We start from the raw sequence: 24,539 nt of genomic DNA on the forward strand, positions 1-24,539 counted from the left end.
CATGCTTTGGTAAATCATTTAAAATCATTATAATTGGAAATTTTACGATTCTAAGGGCCAGATTTACAAACCGCTTGCACCAGCGCAAATCGTCTTTTGGCATGAAGATAGTACTATCAGGATTTACTAACGTGCAACAAAGAATTAGCACTGAAAAGACGAGGACACTTTTGCACCTGACCTTACTGAATATACATTTGTAGGGGTTTCCTTTCAGAAAAAAAAAAAAAAACATATGGGAGAAGAGTATTAAAATGAATCACACAACGTGATTTAAAAACGTTTGTGCTCATCAAATTACTGGTGTTTGCACCATTATTTAACACCCAAAATGAAACTATTTTGCGCCTGTGTCATAAGTAGATCACCCGCATCTTGTTAGCATATGCAACTACTCTAATTTGCGCTGCGTTTGGTATATTGCGTTGGTCTATGTAAATGAGATCTTGCGTCTGTGTTCTTTAATTTGCGCACTATTAGTAAATCACCCGCAGAAATTTCCACTCCCATCAGCGCTGTTTTTAAATTGCACTCTCGTGTAATTTGCCCTGTTTAGTAAATCTGGACCTAAGACTATTATGAGATAAAAATCTAAACTATGACAAACTAAGTCATAATGAGATCAAATGTTGCTATTGTGATATCAAAAGTAATAATTCTAACATAAAAAGTAAACGCAATGACATAAAAATGTCTTAACTATGCCAAAAATATTTGGTGACTTAAAATATCATAATCTTGACTTTTCCATGTTATTTATTACATTTTATGTCTTATACGATTTACTTTTTTAAGCATGTTCTTGATATTTGGAAATCAACTTCCATATATCATCATTATGTGAACATTTTTACATTTGTCATTCACAGAAAACCTTAACATAATCATGATCTAAAGAAGGCTTTTTTTGTGGTTTTGCATTCATTCCAATTTAAAGCTTATGTCACCCCAAACTTGGGACATAATAATGAATAAATATGTCAATAATTTCTTATAATTATGATTTTTTTTTTTTTAATAAGTTTGTCTTAATTTAAAAAAATTATCTGTGTCCCATAATTTCAGTTTAGTTTATTAGTTTGCATCCATTTAGGTAATTCTCACGTCTTTTGCAGAAGAAAAACTTTGAACCTACAAAAATATAAGTAGCTAAATAATCACAGAATTGTCATTTTTGGGGTAAATTTTCTTTCAAAATAAAATCTGAAATGCTAAAATAATTTAAAAATGTATTCTTAATTTTCAGAAAATTTTATTACACTTTATTTTAAGGTGTCCTTGTTAAAGTGTAATTATACATATAAGTATTGAAAAATATTAATAACTACAGGTTATGGTTAGGATTGGGGTTTGGCCTAGGGTTACTTGCATGTAATTATGCATAATTAATTATTATAATAAGTACATGTAACGTGTAACAAGGACACCTTAAAATAAAGTGTTGCAGAAAATTCAGTTGCAATCATTTGCAGGGTTTTATTTTTCTGTAAGAGTTGTAATATGTATCTTTTGTTGTAAAGGGGCAGACAATCGGTGGAAGCGAAGGAGTGATGTACCAAGAGAACACAGAAGTACACAAGTGAGTAAAATGAAAGCGAGGGAGGCGGAAAAGAGCATTGCATTTGGCTCATCAGTGGCTCCCACTGTTCCACGGTCGGTGAGGAGAACAGAGGCCTGTTAATCACACGGGCTCATCAGCGCAGTGACAGAGATAGATCCCCTGCACTGCCACGGGTGATGCGTACGAACTACGCTAATGCGCTCATGATTTCACTTCTGTCCTACAAAGGCACCCTTCACCGTTTCATCCCAGCCACGTTAATGCTCAGCCTTTGATCTCATCCAAATCTCCTCTCTGAAAGGGAAATCACTAAACACTATGCTGTGAATCAAAGTTAAAATTGAGATGCACTCCTCAATCTGCCGTGGGTGAATCGGACAGGCTCACTTGGCCAGTGTTCGTGTTGTGTGTAGATGTAGAAAGTCACTGGGATAAGATGGATGGTGAAGTTAAATGAGCAACGCAGAGAGCGGAGAGATGTATGGCGGTGCACATGGAGTGAGACGGGATGACGGATGAACGGATTACAGAGTCACACTGGAGCCTTGCTTGTCACCGTTGAAAGGGGAGCAGGAACAGCCAAGCAGGACAGTCCCAGCTGACCTCCAGTCTGTTACAAGCCCGACTAGGGACATCACAAGCAAAGAAACAGCTGGAACTGCCTTCCACTTGAAGGCAGTTTTTGTTTTTAATGATTGTAATGTCTAGAGTTTTTTTGAGGCACTTCTGCTAAGGTAACAATTTAAAGGGATAGTTTACCCAAAAATGAATCTGTAGTTTACTCACCCTCATGCTGTTTCAAACATAAAACTGCTACATACAAATTGTGCTGTATTCCCAGTCTTCTAAAACCATATGATGGCATATGTGAGGAACATTGCATTTATTAGCAACAGCTTAAACCATGCCTTTCTGCAATTGAATGCAAGCTTGCAACACCCACATCTATTCAACTACCCTGAACAGAATAAAGTCCCCATCCAAAGTTGTAATGTATGTTTAGATCACTGGTGAATACCTGTGGTGAACATCTGTGTAATGTTCTATTATTAGCATTATTAGAGCGATGATGTAAATGCAGTGCAGGTCTCATATGCGATTTCCTGGTAGTGTCTTTGTATTTTCAAAACGTGCATTACTTCTAACAAACAGAAAGCAGCACTTCTGCTTTGAGTGTAATGTGAATGTATTATAGATGCAGCCTATTTTCATTTCAGTAAACAGCATCTCTAACCTTGAATAATGGATTCAGCGCCTGCAAGAATGATCGGTGAACCTTGATCTGAGTCCATTGAAGTTTAATATCATTCCAAATGTCAGGATGCTTTATGGCAGAGAAACATAATCCTTTCTCGCTGAAGGTTGAGCTTGTCACCAGGATGTGCTCCAAAACCCCTCCGAATTATCCGAGATGAATTTCTGTGAACAGTGGGCAGATTATGGCTGAATAATCATCTAACATGATGCATTTAATTCAACAACTACTTTCCTAAACATCACAACCAACAAGAGAAGGGCCAGGTTTAAGATTTTGTCATCGAGTTTAAACATAGGCTGCCGTGCAATGACTGTATGACTCACGGCATGAGTCCTAAAACCGACTCCATTAGAAATCTCTCAGGGAGAAGCTTTTCCCAAAGGAGCAACAACCCAATGTCCTATGAGGTTTTGAATAGTACATCTAAGAAAGCAGAACAAGCTTTTCCACTTTTTGATCCCTGAAAAACACTTGAAGGCATGTCAAGCATAGAGAAGCGAGCATGTGTTCAGAGAGGTCACAGCCACTGGCTTCTCTTGAGCTACACGGACCCACTGCTCATGCTCATGGGATCAATATCTCGGTCGACATGTTCAGACCTACTTTTCTGAACAGGCAGAAGTGCACCTGTCCTTTGAAGGTGTGATCGCCATCAGTAAACGGTAATATGAAAAATAAATCAATTGGAAACAGACAGCCACTTGCATTTTGTCATTGAAACTGAACAGAGTTCCTGTCAGATTGTAATGTTGTATTACTGTTGTTCAGCTGAGCATGATGACCATTTCAGAATGAAATTTCTTTCTTTCGAATGTAAAAAGCAGTTTTCCTCTGAATGGGCATGTGGCATATTGGCCAATAAATAGGACATATTTGTAAATGTAATGGTCATGTAATGTGGCAGTCTTTTATATTTCCGAGACTGCATTATACAAAAGGCACACTTAATCAGCTCATCACAAAAGTGAATTGTGACATTTAAGTTTCTTTCCTTTGCATGCAGAATTTTCTTTTCCAGCTTCAATCTATGGCCTGGTGCTTCTTTAACAAGAGAACAAATTCTTTATTCACAAGCATCCACTGGACCATCGCACTGGAATGCAAATAGGTTGGCTGTGGAGAGGGGAAGTGAGTAGAGCTGCCATGTCCTATTGTGGATTTTTTAAAGACATGGCATTTTTGATGATTATTCTAATCCCACCAAGGACCTCTTAGTCTGAACTTTCCTTATCTCTCGCGCCCAGTCATTCTCTCATTAAAAGGCAATCACAGGCCACCAGCTCTAATAAACCTGTAAGTTCCCTTGTGAAATGGGGAGAAAATGGGCATTTCTGAAGCTTGCTTTTGGAGAGCTTGTTTCCTTTTTATGATATAAATGTTAAATCGTTTATATAGTTGTTTATGTAAATAAATGTATATTGATCTATTATCTTAAGTATTATTATTAGCATTAGTATATGTATTGTTTTTAGTTTTTAAAAAGTATAAAAGAAAAAGTCACTTATATGTATGAAAACCTATAAGCAAGTATTTGTATTTGTAGATGGCATGTCAAATAAATTCTAGCTGAAACTCTTATAAAACTCTGGCTGAGCTCCGCTGGCATCAAAGCTTTTTTGAGTGAACTAATCCTTAAAAAAAACACTTTCACCAACAGAAAATGTCAGTCTTGCTAAAAGAGGAAACTCTTGTCAGTGCTGTAGCACACTGGTTAGTGCACTGCCAATCCTGTTCTCTTAAGGATGCAAGTTTGGATTTGGTCTGCCATATCCTCCTCTTTTCACTTTCCTTTTGACTGAAGGCATAAAAAGCCTAAGATTGAGAAAGAGAGAGAAAACCGTTTTGCATCATGTTTAAAACAACGTGTCTCCTATCATACTATGTTTTCTTGTTTCATCAAACCGACAAATTCTGTTAATGAAAGTGAATGCAAAAATATAAACACAAGTCACATCTGTGATAATTGCAATTTTGTTAGCAAGGTTTAATTAGTAAAGTGGTGGTTCCTGTTTAATGATTAATATCATTAGTGATTTTGCAGTTGTCAACAGTTTTAAATTAGAATGGACGCATTTCCCTCATTCCCCAATGAGCACATTCTCTCTTTCTTTGTTCTTTAAAATGTAAAGATCTAAAATCTTCAAAATGACTTCCAATTAACCTCCATATGGTGTTTATTTTTACCAAAGACATTTATCAATTTGATGAAACAGAAATATGTTTGTTTGTTAAACAGCAATTACCAAGGCAGGCAGCCAGTATGCTATGCTTTCTTCCTATTTTTAGGCAGGGGCAGTCAGGAAAGAGACAGAAAATTATAAATGGGATCAGGAAATGGCACAAGCTTCAAACTCGAGGCATCTGTATAAACACTACCACACGATGTTGGAGAACACACTCCCCATCAGGCCACATGTCCAACTTGAATACTTTATCCCACAAGACAGGCCACGATCTGCAGTGAAATATTACAGATGAATCCTTATGTATTAATGGGAATGACATCGACCTGAGAATTTTTTTTTTTCATGTGTTTTATATTAGCTGTTTAGAATCAGAACTGATGATGCCAGATTGTTGAATGAATCACTCTTTTGAGCTTAATGTTCAAACGGGTTTGCAGGTCTGAAACGGTTTGTGAGTTTGATTCATTCAGACAGTTCATCACACACTGAACCACCTGCAGTGATTTCTCACAATGAAATAGTATTGGGATAAATCATATGACCGAAAACAAAAAGAGTGCTGACTGAGGTGGATATTTACCTCTTGTAGAAAACAAAACAAGCAAATATCTTCTTTGGTTTGTAAATGACAAAGCTGGTCTTTACTGCGTGTGCAGCTTGTGAATGACTCTTTACTGTATAGGTAAAGACAATTTATATCCATTTACATCCAAATCAGTATAGAAAATGAATATCAAAATACCTTTTTGGATTGGGGATACTGATAAAAGGCTAGAAGCACCCCTTTTTCATGCTTATTCTCAAAAAATCGAATCTTTCTCTATCAGTGCAATAGCAGCTCTGTGTGACCAAAGTCTCAGCTACCGCACTGCAGCAACAGGTAAATGAGCCAATCAAATGATTTCCAAAACAGACTCTGGTCTAAGAGCCAGAGATGGTATAAATAACCATCAATGTCAATCCCATCTGTTTTTACAACAGCAGCCCCTGTCACAGCTAATGTTTTCGCACCTATTTGGTTTGATGAAACCCCTCTTAACCCACTTTGGCTGGATTTTTGAGCACTCCACTAGAAATGCCTTCACTAGCTTGGAGCTGTTTTTCCACCACATGCACTCAAATAATATGTCATGGATATTGACTACCATCAGGGGACAGTGCTTTTGCAGTTTTATAGTTCTGCTGAAGAGAAACATAAAGCTTGGGCTATTCCCTAACTTTCAACATCAGTGATTAATGCACTGAGTGGCACAAAGCCAAAAGTTGCTAAAGAGGGGAAAATTTATGTAAATAATATGCATTAAAATAGAGCACCAGCCAAACTCAGAGCAAGCGGCTGTCACTCTGTGTGATTCACAAATCTATAAGTCCTTTTGTTACTAAATTACGTCCGCAATCTGTTAGTGCTGCGGGGCTAGAGGCCGCCTGCACAGATCTGTGACTCGAGAGACAGCCGTCCACAGCGGTGGATCAACATTTCAGCACATGCAAGCAGCCAATGGGGTTTATTCTCAATCTTTCACAGCATGGGCTGTAAAGTATCTGGTAGACAGAGCATCCTGTGGGTTTGCAGTTGAGAAAAACAGGCTAAAAATGCATCCAAAAGCATGCATACTCAAGTAAACAGACTGTTATGCAACATACTCCTACGTTTGCATTTAACCATGCATGTGAACATTGAAAAAACATATGTTTAGCTCGGTTATAAAGCGACTCGATTCGTTTGCACTGGTTGAGAGGCACATTTTCTCAGATGTCTTAGGATATGCATTATTTATGGATCGGTTCACACAGAGAAGCCTCATATGGTTGGCTGCCATGTCCCAGTAGTGCTCCCAGAATCCTCTTCTCATCATCTTAAGGAGGAGATAAACCTCCTTGGTGTATAATGCAGAGGACCTGGGAGATGATACCGGCTTTCTCCTCACAGCACAAGATTATGTGCTCCGTGACTGTGTCATGGCAGCAGTGAGACTATGATATAGTTGTACATGTCATATTTTGAGTCTGTGTAATTAGACTGTGACAGTGTTTACCAATAATGTCAATTCTGTGTGTTTTCATGTGATATCCAAAAGGATTTATTTGTCTATTCACATCTCTTATATTTTAGATTCTGTCCTCTTTTTTGTTGTGCATTTTATTTGGTTAATTTCAGCTAGCTTTTCCAATTTTGCTGCAAACAAAGCAAACGGGTTTGACTGATGAGAGTAATCTGATTAGAGAACGATCTCTGCATATCCCGCTGAAAGCCACTGGCTGCTGAAGGTCTGTCTCCATGACAATATTGGGAGCTCATTGGGGCGCTGATGAGAAAAGACGATCATGTTTTCATCAGTCAGAGCAAAAAGGCCACTCCGGCTCACAGCCAAATGAGCGTTCATCAGCCTCTGTGCTGATCCACTGCCAGGTGGCTCCACCAGTCTGGGTCTGCTGTTACAGTTTGATACTATTTGAGTGCATAATATGACTGTCCATATTGTAGAACAAAGATATTTTAAAAAAACTGGACCATAGAAGCCATGACTAAAAAAGCAAAAAAAAAGGGGTTCACAAACCGAATTGGCATTTTTTGAAGAGGCTAAACATACCGACTGTATGCTATACTTCAACAGACAAGAAAAAGATCTGCACAAAAATTATACATAACATCATTATTTATGCAACAGTTCTGTCTGGTTCTCGAATCTGACAGGCTGAGAGGTCTTTCCAAATTCCAACCGTGAGAATTTACCCTATATCACCAAGGTATGCATTTCAGGGAATGCCTTCTCATCAGGTTTATATGAATGATGCAACAGCCATCGATTAACGTGCAGCTACAGCACGGCCATTTACACAACACTCCTTCCCTTTATATCAATTAACCAAGGTTATGTGAGTAACTGGAGTGTTCCATGTCGAGAGGTAACTCAGCTGTTTTTTTAATACTTTTTATGACAGTCACTATTTCTTCTGTTGCCTGCTAATTTCAGGTCTCTTTTCTGAAGCTTGGATCTCTGTGCACAGGCTGGAGAAAGCCAAAGAGACTGCTGATCTTTGCAGGTTTTTGGAGAATGAAAGCTGAACACGAACGCCATTCTTATCAGCCATGTTCACTCGAATACCTGTCAAAATGAATATGTCTTCTGTTTGCCCCTATTTAAAGACAGGGAAGGAATATGCTTCTCTTGTATTCTTAGAACTTCCTCTCAAAGGCTTTATGTATTGTGCTACCCTTGCAGGCAATGCAGTATACCCAGGTACACCATTAATGTGTTACAGCTTTATTTATGAGGATCAGGGTCATGCATTGTATAAAATGATGTGGGCTTTACATCCATAGCTATTTGGCATGATCACCCATTAAACCCAGAGCTGTGCATCTAAACTTGATCTGTGAACAAACCTGCCATTTTTCATGTTACAGATGCAAGTTTTTTATTTAAATGGCTCATTTCACTTGCACTTAGTATATTACCTTTGGCTCCCATGAAGAGGCTGGTTGGACTCTCCAAAATCATTTTTTTGACCTTGTGATTTTGTGCTCACTGGAATAGAACAGTAGAGGCCACACAGCACATTTAAATCACTCGTCTTTTTACTCATATTGTGCAGCACAGTTCTAAAAAAAAACTCCACATTGCATGCATTTAATTAGTATTGTAATTTCCCATTTAACAGGTGTTATCTTTTGTCCTTTCTCTCATTTTTTACTTTATTCTCAATGTCTTTCTGCCTAATCACATCATTTAAATCAACGGTTTTTACAAATTTTAGATTTTCTTGTCAAATCTTAGCAGTCACATTGTCATGATAACATCTGGTCATTTGTGGGAAGATTTTTAGTCAGTTTTGAAGTATAAATGCCATATTTTTACCAATACAGGATATGATTTTGGGTGAACGTTTCATGCATATAGTGAACATTTTAGTTTTTTATACTTTACAGTCCTGTATGTGAGCCTGGACCACAAAACTAGTTATAAGTAGCATGTGTGTATTTGTAGCAATAGCCACAATACATTGTGTTGGTCAAAATTATCGATTTTTCTTTTATTCCAAAAATCATTAGGATATTAAGTAAAGATCATGTTCCAAGAAGTTTTGTACATTTCCTACGATAAACACGTTCCATGTTTATTTGACCCACTAACTCCAGCGCTCAGCCTAAATCTTTTTTTTTTTTACTTTTAGACTTGCACTTATTCATTTATTCATTTTTCATTTAAAAATGAAAAAAAGTGTATATTAAAATAAATAAATACTTGAGATAACCTATATTAAAATAGAAAATAGTTATTTTTAATTGTATAAATATTTTACTAAAACAAACAACAAAAGCTGTGTTTGCATAATTTTATAGTATATTAAATAGCATTGTATATTAATTAGATTATAACATCAAAAATATGTAAATAAATAATTATTTTCTAATAAAAAATAATTAGGGTATTAAACGTATAATTATTGATTATTATATTACTATTTTATCTGATAAATTTGTTTTGTTTTTATATTTTCTGCACTGAAGTAAATAAACTTTTCATGAATCAGAATATTACATCTCACTAATGAGCTAAGTGTAAAAATGTTACGTAGAAATCTATCCTACAATTTAGTCGTCATTAAACAAAAACATATAGCCAGTTAACGACCAATCAGGGTCAAGTATTCATACATCCAATGTTATTACGTGAGCACATGACGATTAGTGGTTTAATATTAAAACCGTGATTCCTCAGTAACTTTTTGTTTTGTTTTCATCAAATGCATTAGCTCTTCACGGCGAGGTTTTATATTACTCAGCGAGGGGACAAAGCCAGCTGTCTCTCCCGCTAATCTCCGCCTCTGCGGAGGGAGACGCGCTGCCTGCGTTTGTCTTATTACCAAGCGCACCCCGAGACTTTAAGTACCGAGGCTCTGATATGTTTACCTTTACTCTTTTGCAGACGTCATTTGAAGCGTTATCTGTGTATTGACACAGGGGGATTAGGTTGGTGTGAAACAAGGCTTCTTTATCAGTCCCAGCTCTTAGACGCTCCATAATCCCTACAAAGAAAACCGAGAGAGGGAGACAAACGTCTCATACATTCGCCATTGATCTCGCTGAGGTATTTGCATTTGACATCGCGGCTCGCAGGCTGTTAACAAACAAAAGAGTTTGCGGGTGCACTTTAAAAGTTTATTTTCAATTAACTAGCTAGCCTACTTAAAAGTTTTATTCTGCTTTACCTATCAGGCGACGGTTTCCATGGCAACACGGGGCATTTGTTTGATAGGCTGTGACTGGCCCGCATCATCTCCTCAACACCCTCCATCTCTGACTGGCAGTGTGAAAATTACATTGATTTCATCCCAAATTAACTGCCATCGTTTTGACACCACTTCAACTGTCTACTCAAGACACCACGTGGATTTCCTCAGCACGCGGATGTATGCAGTTTCCCGCGAACGCACATGCAGGTTCTTTGTAATGATTTATTTATGCTCAGAGACAATTGGTGTGCTACAAAAAAATGGTTGTCAACCACTGATCTATATAGATCAGTGTTGTCAACCCTAACGTTACTCGGAAAGCCATAGGCAGGTGAGATGCAACTGGGTAATTGATCAGTTTACCGTAACGTTACTTCTCTCCTGCCTCTTTGTAATGGGCTTAATTGTTAACATTGAGCTACATCACACGGATGGTTTTAGATACAGAGCTCCTAATCAAAGTAGTCTCTTTGTAGTAACCTGTTGCGAAATCAGCGACTTTCCGTAAAAATTAGTGGATTAAAGGTATAGGGCAGGCTATGTAATTCTTTACTGTACTAAAGCAGAAACATTAGGAAACGTGCTAAGTCCACATATACTTGTTTCTTCGAAAAAAAATATGCTGATCTATTTTGAAATTCGTCTAGAAACGGTAAAATGTGATTGCACTTTTCGATTTAATCTCAAACTAATTCCAAAATTATCCTAAACTTTAAACTCCTAAACACACAATTCAAGCATATAGATTAATAGATTAAATTTATAGATGTAATTTGTGTTAATTACGTTTCCAACACCACTACATTCATGGGGTCAATGTCACTAGTTGACTTTTACATTAAACGCACATTTCTACATTATTTTAATGCCATACTTTTGTTTAAATATTTCCATGGGCTACCCAGATTAGTTCATCACAGCCTGATGCTTTTATTTATTTATTCACTTAAATTTTGTTTTTATTTCATTGTCATGATTGTTGGTTCTTTTTAAAGAGATTCACCCAAAAGAGTTGACCCAAAATTGAACAATTCTGTATTATTCACTTATACTCATGTTATTCAAAACCTGATAGATATTATGCCTGTAGCCTGATAGATATTATGAAGAATAACAATAACAACCTTGTTATTATAATAACCTTGAACAACAAGGTTTCATTTTTTAAGATTAGTTAACATGAACTAACAATGAAAAATACATCTAAAGCACTTCTAATCCATGTTCATTTCAACATTTACATTTTTGAAGTCAAAAGTTGTATCTGTTAGCATAATTTAATGAACCTATTAATTGAGCTTTGGCCATTGCCCATTGTTAGTTAATTGCGTTAACTAATGCATTAACTAAAGTTTTACAGTGTTTTGTATATTCAATGAAAGTCACTGGGGTCCAAAATAACATTAGACCCCAATATTTAAAAAAAAACACACAGGCATAGGATATTTTTATATATCTTAACAGAATTTTTTATTTTTTGAGTGAACTATCCCATTAACTATTTTAGACAAGTCTGCTTGGAGGGGGGATAAAACAAGAGATGGAAACTTTTTCAAGAAATGGAAGATGCTGATAAACGCTAAAACATCAGGCATGCCTATCAATTTGTGATTTTATGACGCCATCTAGTGGTTGCTTGGTAATACAAACTGTCGATTTTTTTTTTTTTTTTTTTTTTTGCTGTTGTAAGATTGACTTTTGCCATTTCCAATGACAGAAAAGCAGTGATATTTTGAATTATTTATTTTAATATTACATTATTGTATAATGTGTATCTCATAACTCATTAAGAGTTAAAGATATATCTCTCAAAAGAAAAATCACTGATATAGGTCCCTAGATTACACCAGGGAAAACAGATTTTGAATAGTCTGCCGAAGACTGTTTTAATTCCAACCACATCAATATATGACATTAAAAAGGAATAGTGACCAAATAAATGAAAAAACTGAGGATATAATCTTAATTATTGATTCTGATTTGGCTCATCTATATTTGTATTTTCAATTTAATCAAATCTTTTTACTTACACAAGACATTTTATTTGAGGTCTATAGCATCCTTCTTTTTTACGAGACTATTAGTGAACAATAGAGTCACTCTTTTACTATCCCAAACCAATACCACAGGATCTGCCACCTTCACATACACTTAAACCAGAAGAGTGATAATTTGACATTGTCAGGCTCACAGCCACAATGCTGACAAACTTCAGACAGATAAAGCAACAGCATTTAAAAGTGATATTTCAAGCCCCGTATCTTGAGGATGAAAGGTCTTAGAAGTCAAGAGTGCACCTTAGATATGAAACAAAACATCAGATGCATCAATCAGTGAAGTCTTACTTAAATTACTAAAGTAAATTCAAATAAAAAACAACTCTGATTTGAATCCCTTTCATAAATATTTGTCTCTCCGAATCACTCCATTGAGGTCATGCGATCATGAATAATGCGTGGCTCAGCATGACGTTGACCATGGAGGTGTGATCATTTAAAGCTGTGATGAAGTGTGAAGTGGAACAAAACTGAGGCCTCTGTGAATCTCAGTTTTTGGATGAATCTTGTTTGTGTCCAATCTGTCCTGCAAAAGTTCCCAAATGTACACTTCTTCAAATAAGACAAATCTAAAATCAGTACGTTTAGGCATACTGCATTCAAAACACGGTTGAAAGCAAAGCGCCCACCTGTTAGTAACTGGTTTTCAATATGGCAAAATGATAGAAATCTTCAGAGCAGTGCACAACATATCAAATATGAAAAACCTAAAAATAAAGTACCAGTGCAGGTGGGTGCATGTTAACCCAAGACATGTATGAGATACATGATAAAAATAAAACCATTGCACAATCACCAGAGTATGAACAAAGTCAGTTTCGAGCCCATATAAGTGTTACACCACATGTAACATTTGCAGTTTTAACATTCCTCAGAATGTGGCACTGAACAAAAGAAAGGAAAAATAAGGAACATAAACCCGCAGTCTTAAACCAAGTATCCGAAACCAGATTAAGGCCCATCACAAGGCACAAGCACACAGAAATAATCCAATATGACTGACACAAATAGGTATGGGGGATTATAATGATCAACCAGATAGCTAAAACCTTCACAACACCTCCCACAACTGCTGTGTGATTAAGAGTATTTTACACTACCATTCAAACATTTGGGGTATGTAAGATTTTTTCTTTTTTTTATGTTTATGTTTCTTAAAGGCTGCATTTATTAAATGAAAAAAAAAAACAGTAAAACATTATTAAAATATATATATTTTTTATATTTGCATCCATTTAAAAATATACATTTCTTCCGCGAAATCTTATTTACCCCAAACTTTTGAATGGGAATCCCTTCCTCTCTACGGTCATGCCAGCAAGCCTGCAACACATTTAATATTACGAATGAAACTACCACAGCTAGCAGCTTTCATATATCGAAAACATATATTATTCTGTGCCATTAGTCTTGCAATATTAATGTAACTCCTCATCTGTTACTGAGGATAATATTATTTCTGATTCTACTAAAACCTACGGCTGGAATTGCGAGATTTTGAGGCTGTAGTCATAAGTGTTTCATTCATGCATAATCAATGAGCTCCTATTCAGTCATCAGTCTCTTGGCTCTCTCGGCGACAAATGCGAGCTACACATTTAAGAACAAGTCCTGGACAGGGCCCAGTACTACTGGAAACATCTCAAATGTATGTCAACAAAACTAGCGGCAACATTTGGCATCCGCTCTGATGGTGTTTAATGAAGCGAACAGCGTGTGCCAATAAACAGCTGTTCTGTGTAGAACGAGTCCTTGATTCTTTGGTGCTCGACTGAAGTAGGAATCAGTTCAATGACTAATTCATTTTTAAACCAACCCATATCATAGTTTTCCAATGTGTTATCCAACCACAAGAGATCTTGTGTCCAGTTTCTGATCAGAAATCAAACAAATGGCTCTGTTTAAATCAGAAGAAAATTCATGTTTTTTGTGGTGCATGCATGTGATGTGATCAGATATATGGGCACATAATGGGTCTCCATCCTAGCTCTGAGAGAAGTATTCTAGTACGATACGTAGATGACCCAGTCTGTCCTTCAGGGAGGTCACAGACAGAACGGTGGTCTGATATGCTGGATCTAACTGCAGCACCGACAGCAGCCACCAGCACCAGGCCGGCCCATTAGCAGATGCCTGCAATGCACAAAAACACATTCATTCTCGTTAGGGAGTTATTATTAAAATGCACAATCTGTAGTTTTCCTAATAAAGCAATATTCTGTGTGCTCTGACCTGTATATTGTCCTCTTTCTCGGGCATGATGCCGTACTGCTGGCTGATCTGCTCCTGAATGCGGCTGTTCAGACGCTGGTACCACTCTCTCGCTTGCTGATACACACTGTCATGAAGACGCTGCACTAATTCAAGCTCGGCACCTTCAACCTAAACACAAATGCATGCAAATGTCAGGTGGACAAACAAGCAGAAGTTTTACTTCAGCTTCAGGATAAAATAACGCTTGTGTCTTCATTATGTACTGTAGATGGGTTTGAAAAGAGCTTGAATTTGTTGACCAACAGGCAGTTAATCACAAGCTCCTCTTCCTAATGTTTGCTGAATACTCTTGCAATTAACTCTAATTGACATTAACTATTTATGTGATATTAAATTTGCAGTACTAACAAAAGGTTTGGTATTTATTGTGATTATAAGCAATCCATCACAGGCTCAGGCTTGTGATAGTAGTAATAACTCTCTCTCTCTCTCTCTCTCTCTCTCTCTCTCTCTCTCTCATGAATCTTTAATAGATGCTTTTCATTAAATGTTTAATCATGACACCTTACTTAGGTGGTTAAGACACATAACCATAGGGAAAATGACTGGAAGATAAAAGCATTTCATTGATGTTTTAATTGCAGGAGTAAAAATGAAATCTTAATATGATCCAGCTTTATGCAAACAGTGTTTAAAGCTTCTTTACTAAAATGTTATGTTGACATGTAAAATGCTGAAATATTTACTTTAGTTAATAATATGCAATACACTATATTATGATATAATTAGTGGTAGCACTTTATTTTAGTGTCCAGTTCCTCCTGTACATACTATGTACTTATTATAGTAATTGCAATAACTATGTAATAACTAGGTACTTACCCTAAATCTACCCCTAATCCTACCCAATGTAGTTACCCTGTATTACCAGAACTTTCTTAGATAAATACACTGTAAGTACAGTATAAGTACATGTAAGTTCACGTACTGTAAAATAAAGTGCAACCTAATTAGTTGTGATTGATAGTTAACGGAAAAGCTTGCTAATACCACAGTTTACTGTGGGAGAATACTATACTGAGTTTTTAGAGGAAGTACGTAGACACTAGGGTAAATTATAGAATGGAAATGTGGCATCAGGAAACATCTCAGATAAACAAATGCCAGATCTCTATTATGACAGGAACTATAACCTTTAATGTGAGAAGTGCAATTTCCATTACATCAAGGGCTGTTTTACAGAAACAACTTATCTTAAGGTTAATCTTAAGCTACGATCCGACTAAACTAACTGAAACCAGCATGATTACTAAACAGATGAAATATTATTCTTGAAATTTCAGCTGTTACAGTAATAAAGCCCCATGAGCCTCATTTACAGTACATTACAGGCAGATAATTGTTGTATAATCTGGTTATACGGTTTAGATTTTGTATATCTGCCATACAATCTGACTTCATGTGTATTAATACCACTGTATTGCAACAAAGACTTTTTACAGTGTCATTTTTCTTGGCCTTAGATCTGAGTTAGGACAGTCTGTAACCTCTGACCTTATGATCTTCCAGGTACTCAATATCAGCTGTGTGGTAGCCATCTCTCTGTCCTCTCCTGAGCACTCGGAAGCGACTTCCTCCCACTGTTTCCACATAAGAGCGACCATCAGGAAGCAAATCCAGATCCAAAATATCCAACATGCAGCCATAATCTGCAAAGCTGTGACAGGGAATTTTGGTATTAAATCACTTGAAAGGCATTCCATATTTATTCCATATACACATATATAACACTGCTAACCCCAAATTGTTGAAAGCAAAATTATATATATATATATATATATATATATATATATATATATATATATATATATATATATATATATATATATATATATATATACATATATATTTATAGAATTAACAACAATTTAAAGTTTCTTCAAATCTGTAATAGTGACAAAGTTATGATAGATGCTAACTGCATGATCTTTTATTTGTATACCCTTTGCCATGCTCGTAGCTGCACATGCCAAACTTTTTGGTGCCTGTCTCCATACATCGCCGCATCATCAGACGGTAACGAGGCTCAAAGATGTGCAGCGGACATGGGATGCCAGGGTACGCCACCGTGCACACAAAGATCGGGATGTCCTTAGTCAGACTAGAGATAAGAAAAGGGCAATTAATAAATAATTCTGCTTTTGCATAACCTTTCCCAGCTTCTAGACTGCTAGACATTTTAACCATGTCATTTTGTCCCATTTCATTGTGAAAAGCATCATTGCAGATACTGGAGTTGACAGGACTACTGTTATTTGTTATCACTTAGAGGGGCACTCACTTTGAGAGCTCTGCCATCTCCGCCTCATGCACCTGCTTCCTTTCTGCCAACTGCTGGGGGAAGAGGCGGGACATGATCTCCTGCAGCAGCACTGTGTTGTTGTACTTCCTGTTCTTCAAATACTGGAATAGGAAGTAATGCGGTGAGACTGAAGCTTCTCTGTAACATGATTTGCTCAGATTTTTTTTTTGGGGGGGGGGGGCGGTGATTGACTTTCATTAGAAGGATCAGAATAATAGGTCTTTATTTTCTATGAGGCATGTTTCTACATGCTTCTAAATAAACGTGTAATCATTGTAAAAGCCTGTGTTTTAGTAGTACCTCCTGCAGGGGTTGTTTACAAAGTGGACAGCGTAGATTATGGTCCAGACTTCTCTCAATGCAGTTTTTGCAGAAGGTGTGTCCACAGGGTGTTGTCACTGGCTCATAGAATAACCTTTAATCCATCCATCACAATTATAAGAAGCGGGCAATTAACAAATAATTATGTTTATGCACAACTTAGTAATCTGAGAGACTGTTAGACATTTTAACTGTCTGGTGTTGCCCTATTCGTTAAGAATAGGATCATTTTGCAGATATACTCTACAACGGTGGACAATTCAGCTGGTAATAACCGTAATATTTTGCAATACATTTGTAGAACCCCAAAACAAGAGTGAAATAGTGTTATTTACCCTATATATGTTGAATTACACTGGTTTAAAGTATTACAAAAGTATTGTCTTCAAATAAGAAATTGACAGTTGTAATCGAACATTTAAATACTATAGCAAAGCTAAAGGAAATGAAAGTATCTGGTAGCTGGAAATAATGCCAGTGAAGCAGGACACACTATAAATCTCCACTGACCTGATGCAGAGAGGGCACTCAAAATCAGTCACTGTCAGAACGCTGAGGCAGGATTCTCTGCCCACACTGCACATACCTACAGAACCAAAGAAACAACATCAAGCTTGAATAGATGTCGTCTTGATTCGCTGTCTAATCATGCTAATGAGAATGTAAAATGATGAGAGAATTGTTTGCACCTTGATTATGAAGTCATATGTAAAGTAATAATATTTATATTTATTATAATTATTCATCCATCCATTCTCCAAACCGCTTATCCATTATAGGGTTGTGAAGATGCTGAAGCCTATTAATAATAATTTGACTGATAATGTAAATGTATAAGATATTATATTTACCTGTTACTAATAAACGAAGAACTTACAAAACCCTAAGTAATCTCGAAAATCTAAATGAATATTATGTTTAAAATTATTTATGTACTAACTACATATATTATTAGCTTACTTTATACTTAAACAATAAAGTGCTTAAGGCTGTGTTATGATGTTCATATAGGTTAGCTAATATGATATACTGTGAATGCAATAAAGTCAATAATAGTCAATAGCACCACAGAGTGCCTTTCAACCTTCACAATACTCCAAAAAATTTTAGTTTTAATTTCTCATTCGCTTTATGTCAGGTCATAAATAGTAGACACGCAAGTACTATTGAAACATATTAGCTGAGCTCCCACACATTTTTTTTTTTTTAGTAATTATGGACCATTATTCAAAGCATAAACCTTAAGATATGGACCCACATAATGTGTTTAATAAGTTCCTTGGTGCTACAAAAAAAGTAAATATTACAATTTTATCAACGTAACAATTTTTTTTTTAAATTGTGCAATTACTACTGAATTATATTTAATACTAAAACAATGTTTTAACAATTCCTAAATGTTGTATGTTCAAATGTGAATTACATGACATTTGTTTTGTAGTAATGATTAAGATAACTTCACCTCTGTTCTGTTTCTCTTCTCTCTTCATCATCAGTTCATCCTCATCCTCAGGCGTGGGGAGGAAGGACACGGCCTGACACAGGCTCAGACAGCACTCGCCGCTGGTGCCGTGCTTCACTTTAGTTGCATTCTAGGACAGCACAGGAAAGAGCCTGAGCGTGAGCTAAAACTTTTCTGAATTGATGATAAGCATACCACTTGATTACCATATTTGTATCAATTGATATTTTCATGAAAAAAAAATAGAATAAATTCATATTTGGAAAAACATTACAATAACAATAATACCTGATCTTTCCATTTGATATTTGTTGCTCACTTTACCAATGTTACATTTCAAAAGTGTCAACATCATTAGTGCTGTGCATAAACACTTCACCTGCGCGGGATCAGTTTGACCTTCAGCGTTGTTGTGGGAGTAGCGCTGACCATCTGGACATGACGGACTTACAGAGCTGGTGATAGCACAGGGCTCTTGTAAGTACTCAGACACAACATGCAGGATCTGTGGAACTTCTTCTGGTACAGCCATTCCCTCTGCTTCCAGGATCTGCATACGGATTAGTGAGTGTATCAATGAAACATTCATGTATGTTTTCAAGCAGAGCATGCTCTCTTGACACTGTATCACTCAAAATCATTCTATAAGGTATGATTCTATCTCCAGAAAAGAGTTTTGCAGTATATGTTCTGTTCATCAAACCCAATTTCTGAAAAATTCACCTTCTTAATCTGATTCTTTGCAGGGGCAAAATCAGGATGCTGCTTCAGGCAATGGTAAAACTGGATGAGGGCTTGAGTCTGTCTGCCCATTTCAAGAAGAACATTCCCTTTACGAAAGAAGCCCTACAAAACAGAATTCAAATACAAATTATTATCACAGGTAACACACTATTTAATTTATTAAATATTTAATGAACACAATAGCAAAATTCTCAGGTTTAAATATAAATCTACTGTTTTACATAAACTTTTCAGCAGTTCTTTATTGTGCCAATATATACGTACATTCAAAAATCTGGGGTCAGTAAGAAGTCAAATATAAGTCTCTTATGCTCATCAAGGCTGAGTTTATTGGATTACAATGCAGTAAAAACAATATTACAATTAAGGAATAACTGTTTTCTATTTGAATATATTTTAAAATGTCATTTGTCAATGTCAAATTTTCAGCATCATTACTCCAGTCTTCAGTGTCACATGATTCTTCAGAAATCATTCTATTTTGCTGATTTGATGGTCAAAAAAACATTTCATATTATTATAAACAACGAAAATAGTTGTTCTGCTTATTATTTTTGTGGTCCTTTTTTCAGGATTCTTTGTTAAATGGAAGGTCGATGCCAACAGGGTTTGTTTGCATTTAACTAAATATTCTGAAACATAACACTGAATGGTGGTGTATGCCAGTGCACTGCTGTGAGGATAATGTCAAATCCCACAATGTGCTCTGGCCATACCAACAGATATTGCATAGCTGCGAAACTGTCAGTCATTGCCATGATAACACACAGACATTTTAGAGATTTTAGAGTGAGTATACAGAATAAATGACAGGAAATAAAAGCACGAACTCTAGATGCAAATATGAAATAGATATTGATTTTATCAACACTGTTCCTAAACAAGTGGCTTGTCCCTATATGCAAATAATCAGCACTGTCAGCAAAGACGGCCCTCACCTCAGTCCAGTTTGGTCGCACACAGCACAGGTCATCCAGGTCACGGAGGGCATCAGAAAAGCGACGGAGGCCCATGCAGGCCTCAGCTCGCCACACTTTCAGACTCACATCTTCAGGGGCTGTAGATACAAGAAAAGATGAACAGTGTGACAATCTAATTTCAATTAATTTCAGACATAGACCTCTATCTGTTTTGAGCATTTTAAATGTGCATTAACAAAAAGGGCAACCTAAATGAACATTAGTACTCTGCATAAGCATTCCTCCCACCACCATCAAAACACTGTGTATTAGTGCATAGTTAACTTAAATAGCATGCAACAGTCGGGTTTCCCAATGTAAAAGAATAAAATAAAAATATCCATTAATTTTCTCCATGTGAGAATTGATTGTTAATGATAAATTAAGCTTTAAAGACAAACATGATGTGAGCTCCGAGGTTGCCATCTGTTCACATTATTTCAACTAATTTTAAAATGGTCTAGTATTTTGAGAGCAAAGGGAATGGTTCTTTTATGAAAAACCCATTTTTAAGAGTGCGGCATATAACACTTTAAGAAAGACTTTTTAAAATAGGAAAAATGAACAGAAAAAAAAACACTTCTGGTACCAACACAGCTAAAAATTAGGGGGGGGGCACTAATGATCTTGGATGACATTACATGACCATGGCATAATCCAAAAAGAAGGAACAGAAAATGCCTGATGTTTAAAAATTAGGTGCAACGGATATAGTTCACCTGCTACAAAATAGGCAAAGGAAGAGGTGGATGAGTGTGCATTAATCAAAGATTAATCAAACACAACTACAAACAGATCTGACAATGAGTGTAAATCATTTCTTAGAATTATTGTAAAAAGAGGGGGGAAATGTATTACGTCACTGTAATAACCGGGTTGTTACCCATACAAAACCAAATTATGTTATGATCCTTGGTTAACTAACAGGGAATAGGAGTATGGGAAACTGCCTCTAATTGGATTCAAAGGGTATACAGACATCTTACTTTTACCTCGAAGGGTTTATGTTACCAGACAGATAATTGCAGTCATTCAGTGGCTGTAAAATGATACATAGTTCACTAAAGGGCAAACGGTACTGTTGCTGTTAAGAGTTATGCTATATCTACAAGAGAAGAACCTTACATTATTATTAAACTGCACTAGCTCAAACACCCGATTCTCCACAACTGTATCTGTGCTTCTTACAATACGTCTTCTTTGTGTGAATCATATACCTAGGGGGACTTGTTATTTCACCAATGTGTGCCCTAGAGGTGTTTTCATAGCCTTATTTACCCTTGGCTTCTGTCTGTTAATGGCATCAGCCACTCACAACATGTTTTAACCCACTTTCCTGGCTGCTCATTAACCCTTTAGAAGACCTGAGATTATGAAATCACTTGCTTTTAACAACCACAGCTCGCCGCTCACTTCTGTGTGAGTAGGTGGATCACAAAGACAATATCTAACAGTCTTCAACCATCCCACGCTGTGTTAAAATGCTGCAATCTAGGGCACATATTTCTAGAAACAACAGATTTCAAACTCCTGCTAAATATTGCAGTCATTATTTCTGCCTACCTGTGTTTACAGGCTTCAAAACATGCATTCAGTGTATTCATTACATCATTTCTCTGTTGCATTTTCCACAGTGATGACATGAACTGACGTGGTTCATATACTATATTTCAGTTACTTGTTGAAATGTAATTCAAATCATCGTACTTCTGGAGTTTTTCCATTACACTGAATGCATTACTTTTTCCATTAGTGAGTGTGAGGTTCACAAACGCATTGACCTACTTTAGCTGAATGAAGTGTGCTGTCATAAATGTCCTATAAAAGGCAAGTGAGTACCAATTATTATTATGGGTTATAAATATCCTGTACAGCAAGAACAAGGTTACAGTTTGCTTTGAATTTACATATAAGCTGTCTTAAATTCTAGGGAGCACTAGACTGTACTAACTAGGCACCTTCCATGTCACCTAGCTCACATATGAACCAAAAAATGCTATTATGCACAAATACATGTTTACTTTTTAGAGTTATTATAAATACAGTGCAATAACTGACCCTGACTATACACTAAAAAAAATTAATAACCAATCATTAACACTATAACTCCCGCAAGTCTTAAGTACATGCTACAGTAACAATGTTTCGGTTTATTTGGAGCCTGACAGCTTGTAACTTGCGGTTCAGTGAGTCAAAATGTTTATGTTTTGGTTTACTCAAATGAACTGACTTTTTCAGAAGAATTTTACTTTTGATATTCTGATTCGTGCTGTATGTTTTGATTCACACACAAAAAAAGACTCGGCTCATAAGATTCAGTAGTTCTGTATTTTGACTACGCTGGTTGTGCTGTATGTTTTGAGTCACAAAAAAAGAATCGGCTCATCGAGTGATTCGTTCAACAACACTAGTAGCACTGTATGAACGCTCTGTAGAGCACCGTACAGGAAACTAAACTTAATAAAAATCACTCCGTTGCCTTGAAAAAAAAGAACCGATTTTATCCTCAGCAGTCAACCTTAGTTTTGAGGTACGACCGTAGTCCGGGCATCTTCATTTAAGTTTCAGAATCGGAAATAGCTTTATTGCCAAGTGTGTTTACACCATAGACTGAATAAAAACAGGTTCACAACAAGGAATTCGTCTTGGTGTTAGGAGCTTCCGGTACAGAAAATACAAACAAAGTGCAAACATACATAAAATATGTGAATAGACAATTAATTATAAATAACAATAGTAATACAAATATATCTATACAGAAAAAGGAAAAAATGTCCATAGACAAAACTGTGAATGTGCATATATGCTATAAATAAGTTTGCATAACCGAAACTAAACACTAAACGTTCCCCATGGTATAAAAACAAGCGACGTTGCATAAGGTCAGTCAGTTCCCCGGTAAACAGCGTTTGAAGTGCATTCTTACCCATCTCGATCCCTTCATCAGCAATACGCAGAGCTTCTGTAAATTCGCTCGTTTTCAGTTTCTCTTGAATGTGACATTTCATCTTAGTCTCTTCAGGGCAGCATTTCTCGATGACGCTGAAGAGTAACACATTGTTTTTGATGTTTTTCGCATCTCTCTGTTTCAATCGGTCTTTGCATGTGGGGCATCGCGAGGGCAGGAAGGCTCCCATGCATCTCCTGCAGAAAGAGTGACCACAGCTCATGGTCACTGGCTCGCACATGAGGAACAGACAGATCGGACACTCCAGCAGATCCATGCTCGACTCTTATCCGCTGACAGCTCCAGAGTTGAATAGATTATGCCTTTTGTCAAGTTACACAGCTCGATCCTTTAGCAAGAAATGGGACATGATTAAAAAGTTAAACGACACGGGTAACTTAGTTTTAAAGCTCTGTGCCCTATCTCATTTCATGATCACTGCATATGCTTCAAAAGGCCGAAATTGTGCCAAGAGCATACTTTATGATTCCCTATCCAACTGGCTTTTCTACTTGGCAATAAATTTAATATGTATGATTATCCATTGGCAATCATATCTCAGTCTTTGCTGTGAGAGTAACGTTTTCCCTTGTTGTGCATGGTGTTTTGCTTCACTCCGCTTCAGTCCCATCAGCGCGACTCCTCCAAACTCCATCAACGCGGTGCAAGGACAAAATAAAAAAACAACCGATGGATCTCTGTGTTTCTGATTTTTCGCTCACGACACCAACATTTTTCTCTAGTGCAGCACGCAGATTGTACTGGGTTCGCGTCTGAAACCATTGCATTACATAAATAAAAAACACGTGACGCGTTTTGGTGCTTCCGATTGGCTCCCTGCTCCTGTTGTGAAACAGCAAACCTTGCGTTTCATAACAGGGAATCTCGCGCACTAATTCAACGAAAGACGCCTACAAAAAAAAACTGTCATGGACATATATGGGTTTTCAATAATTATGATTTGATAATGAATTGGTTTCTTGCGTTTATCTTATGTATTTCAGCTTTTGCCGCACGTAGGAATACGTTTGTCTTTAAGATTAAAGCATATGGGGCCACTACTACAGCAGCCATTACGTTAATATAATTAAACATGAATCCTAATTTGTTTACATAAATAGTTATACTATAGTAAACTAACTTCATTTTAGGAAATCCTTTCATACTAAATGACATAAATCTTAAACTTGTTGTGACAAGTGCTCATTTACATTATAGTTTAAATTAATC

At 36.5% G+C, this 24,539-nt stretch overlaps 1 protein-coding gene and 1 long non-coding RNA gene across 2 annotated transcripts; one reads left to right on the forward strand and one right to left on the reverse strand.

The window, feature by feature from the left end:
• Positions 1-11,885: 11,885 nt before the first annotated feature.
• LOC113113910 (LON peptidase N-terminal domain and RING finger protein 1-like) lies at positions 11,886-24,144 on the reverse strand. The gene is made up of 12 exons (XM_026280460.1): positions 23,289-24,144; positions 20,342-20,460; positions 19,383-19,505; positions 19,039-19,209; positions 18,660-18,789; positions 17,708-17,783; positions 17,177-17,291; positions 16,856-16,977; positions 16,517-16,675; positions 16,069-16,231; positions 14,533-14,682; positions 11,886-14,433 (listed from the first exon to the last, which is right to left on the reverse strand). Exons 1-12 carry the CDS (start codon positions 23,584-23,586, stop codon positions 14,284-14,286), a joined length of 1,776 nt encoding a protein of 591 aa, XP_026136245.1. The 5' UTR covers positions 23,587-24,144; the 3' UTR covers positions 11,886-14,283.
• On the forward strand, positions 16,901-19,094 carry LOC113113912 (uncharacterized). Its single transcript, XR_003293648.1, has 3 exons — positions 16,901-16,997; positions 18,694-18,817; positions 19,003-19,094. It is a non-coding gene; the product is annotated as an uncharacterized LOC113113912 (long non-coding RNA).
• Positions 24,145-24,539: the final 395 nt, after the last annotated feature.

The sequence above is a fragment of the Carassius auratus genome, chromosome 14 (genome assembly GCF_003368295.1).
Source record: "Carassius auratus strain Wakin chromosome 14, ASM336829v1, whole genome shotgun sequence".
Taxonomy (NCBI): Eukaryota; Metazoa; Chordata; class Actinopteri; order Cypriniformes; family Cyprinidae; genus Carassius; species Carassius auratus.

Bases quoted from the DNA above. Each gene is read 5' to 3' on its own strand.
- LOC113113910 (XM_026280460.1), bottom strand. From the start codon at position 23,586: ATGGATCTGCTGGAGTGTCCGATCTGTCTGTTCCTCATGTGCGAGCCA. The intron at 18,790-19,038 runs GTGAAGTGTTTA...GTGCTGTCCTAG, and splicing joins GTCAAACTGATCCCGCGCAG to AATGCAACTAAAGTGAAGCA. The intron at 16,978-17,176 runs GTACTACTAAAA...TTCCTATTCCAG, and splicing joins GTAAACAACCCCTGCAGGAG to TATTTGAAGAACAGGAAGTA.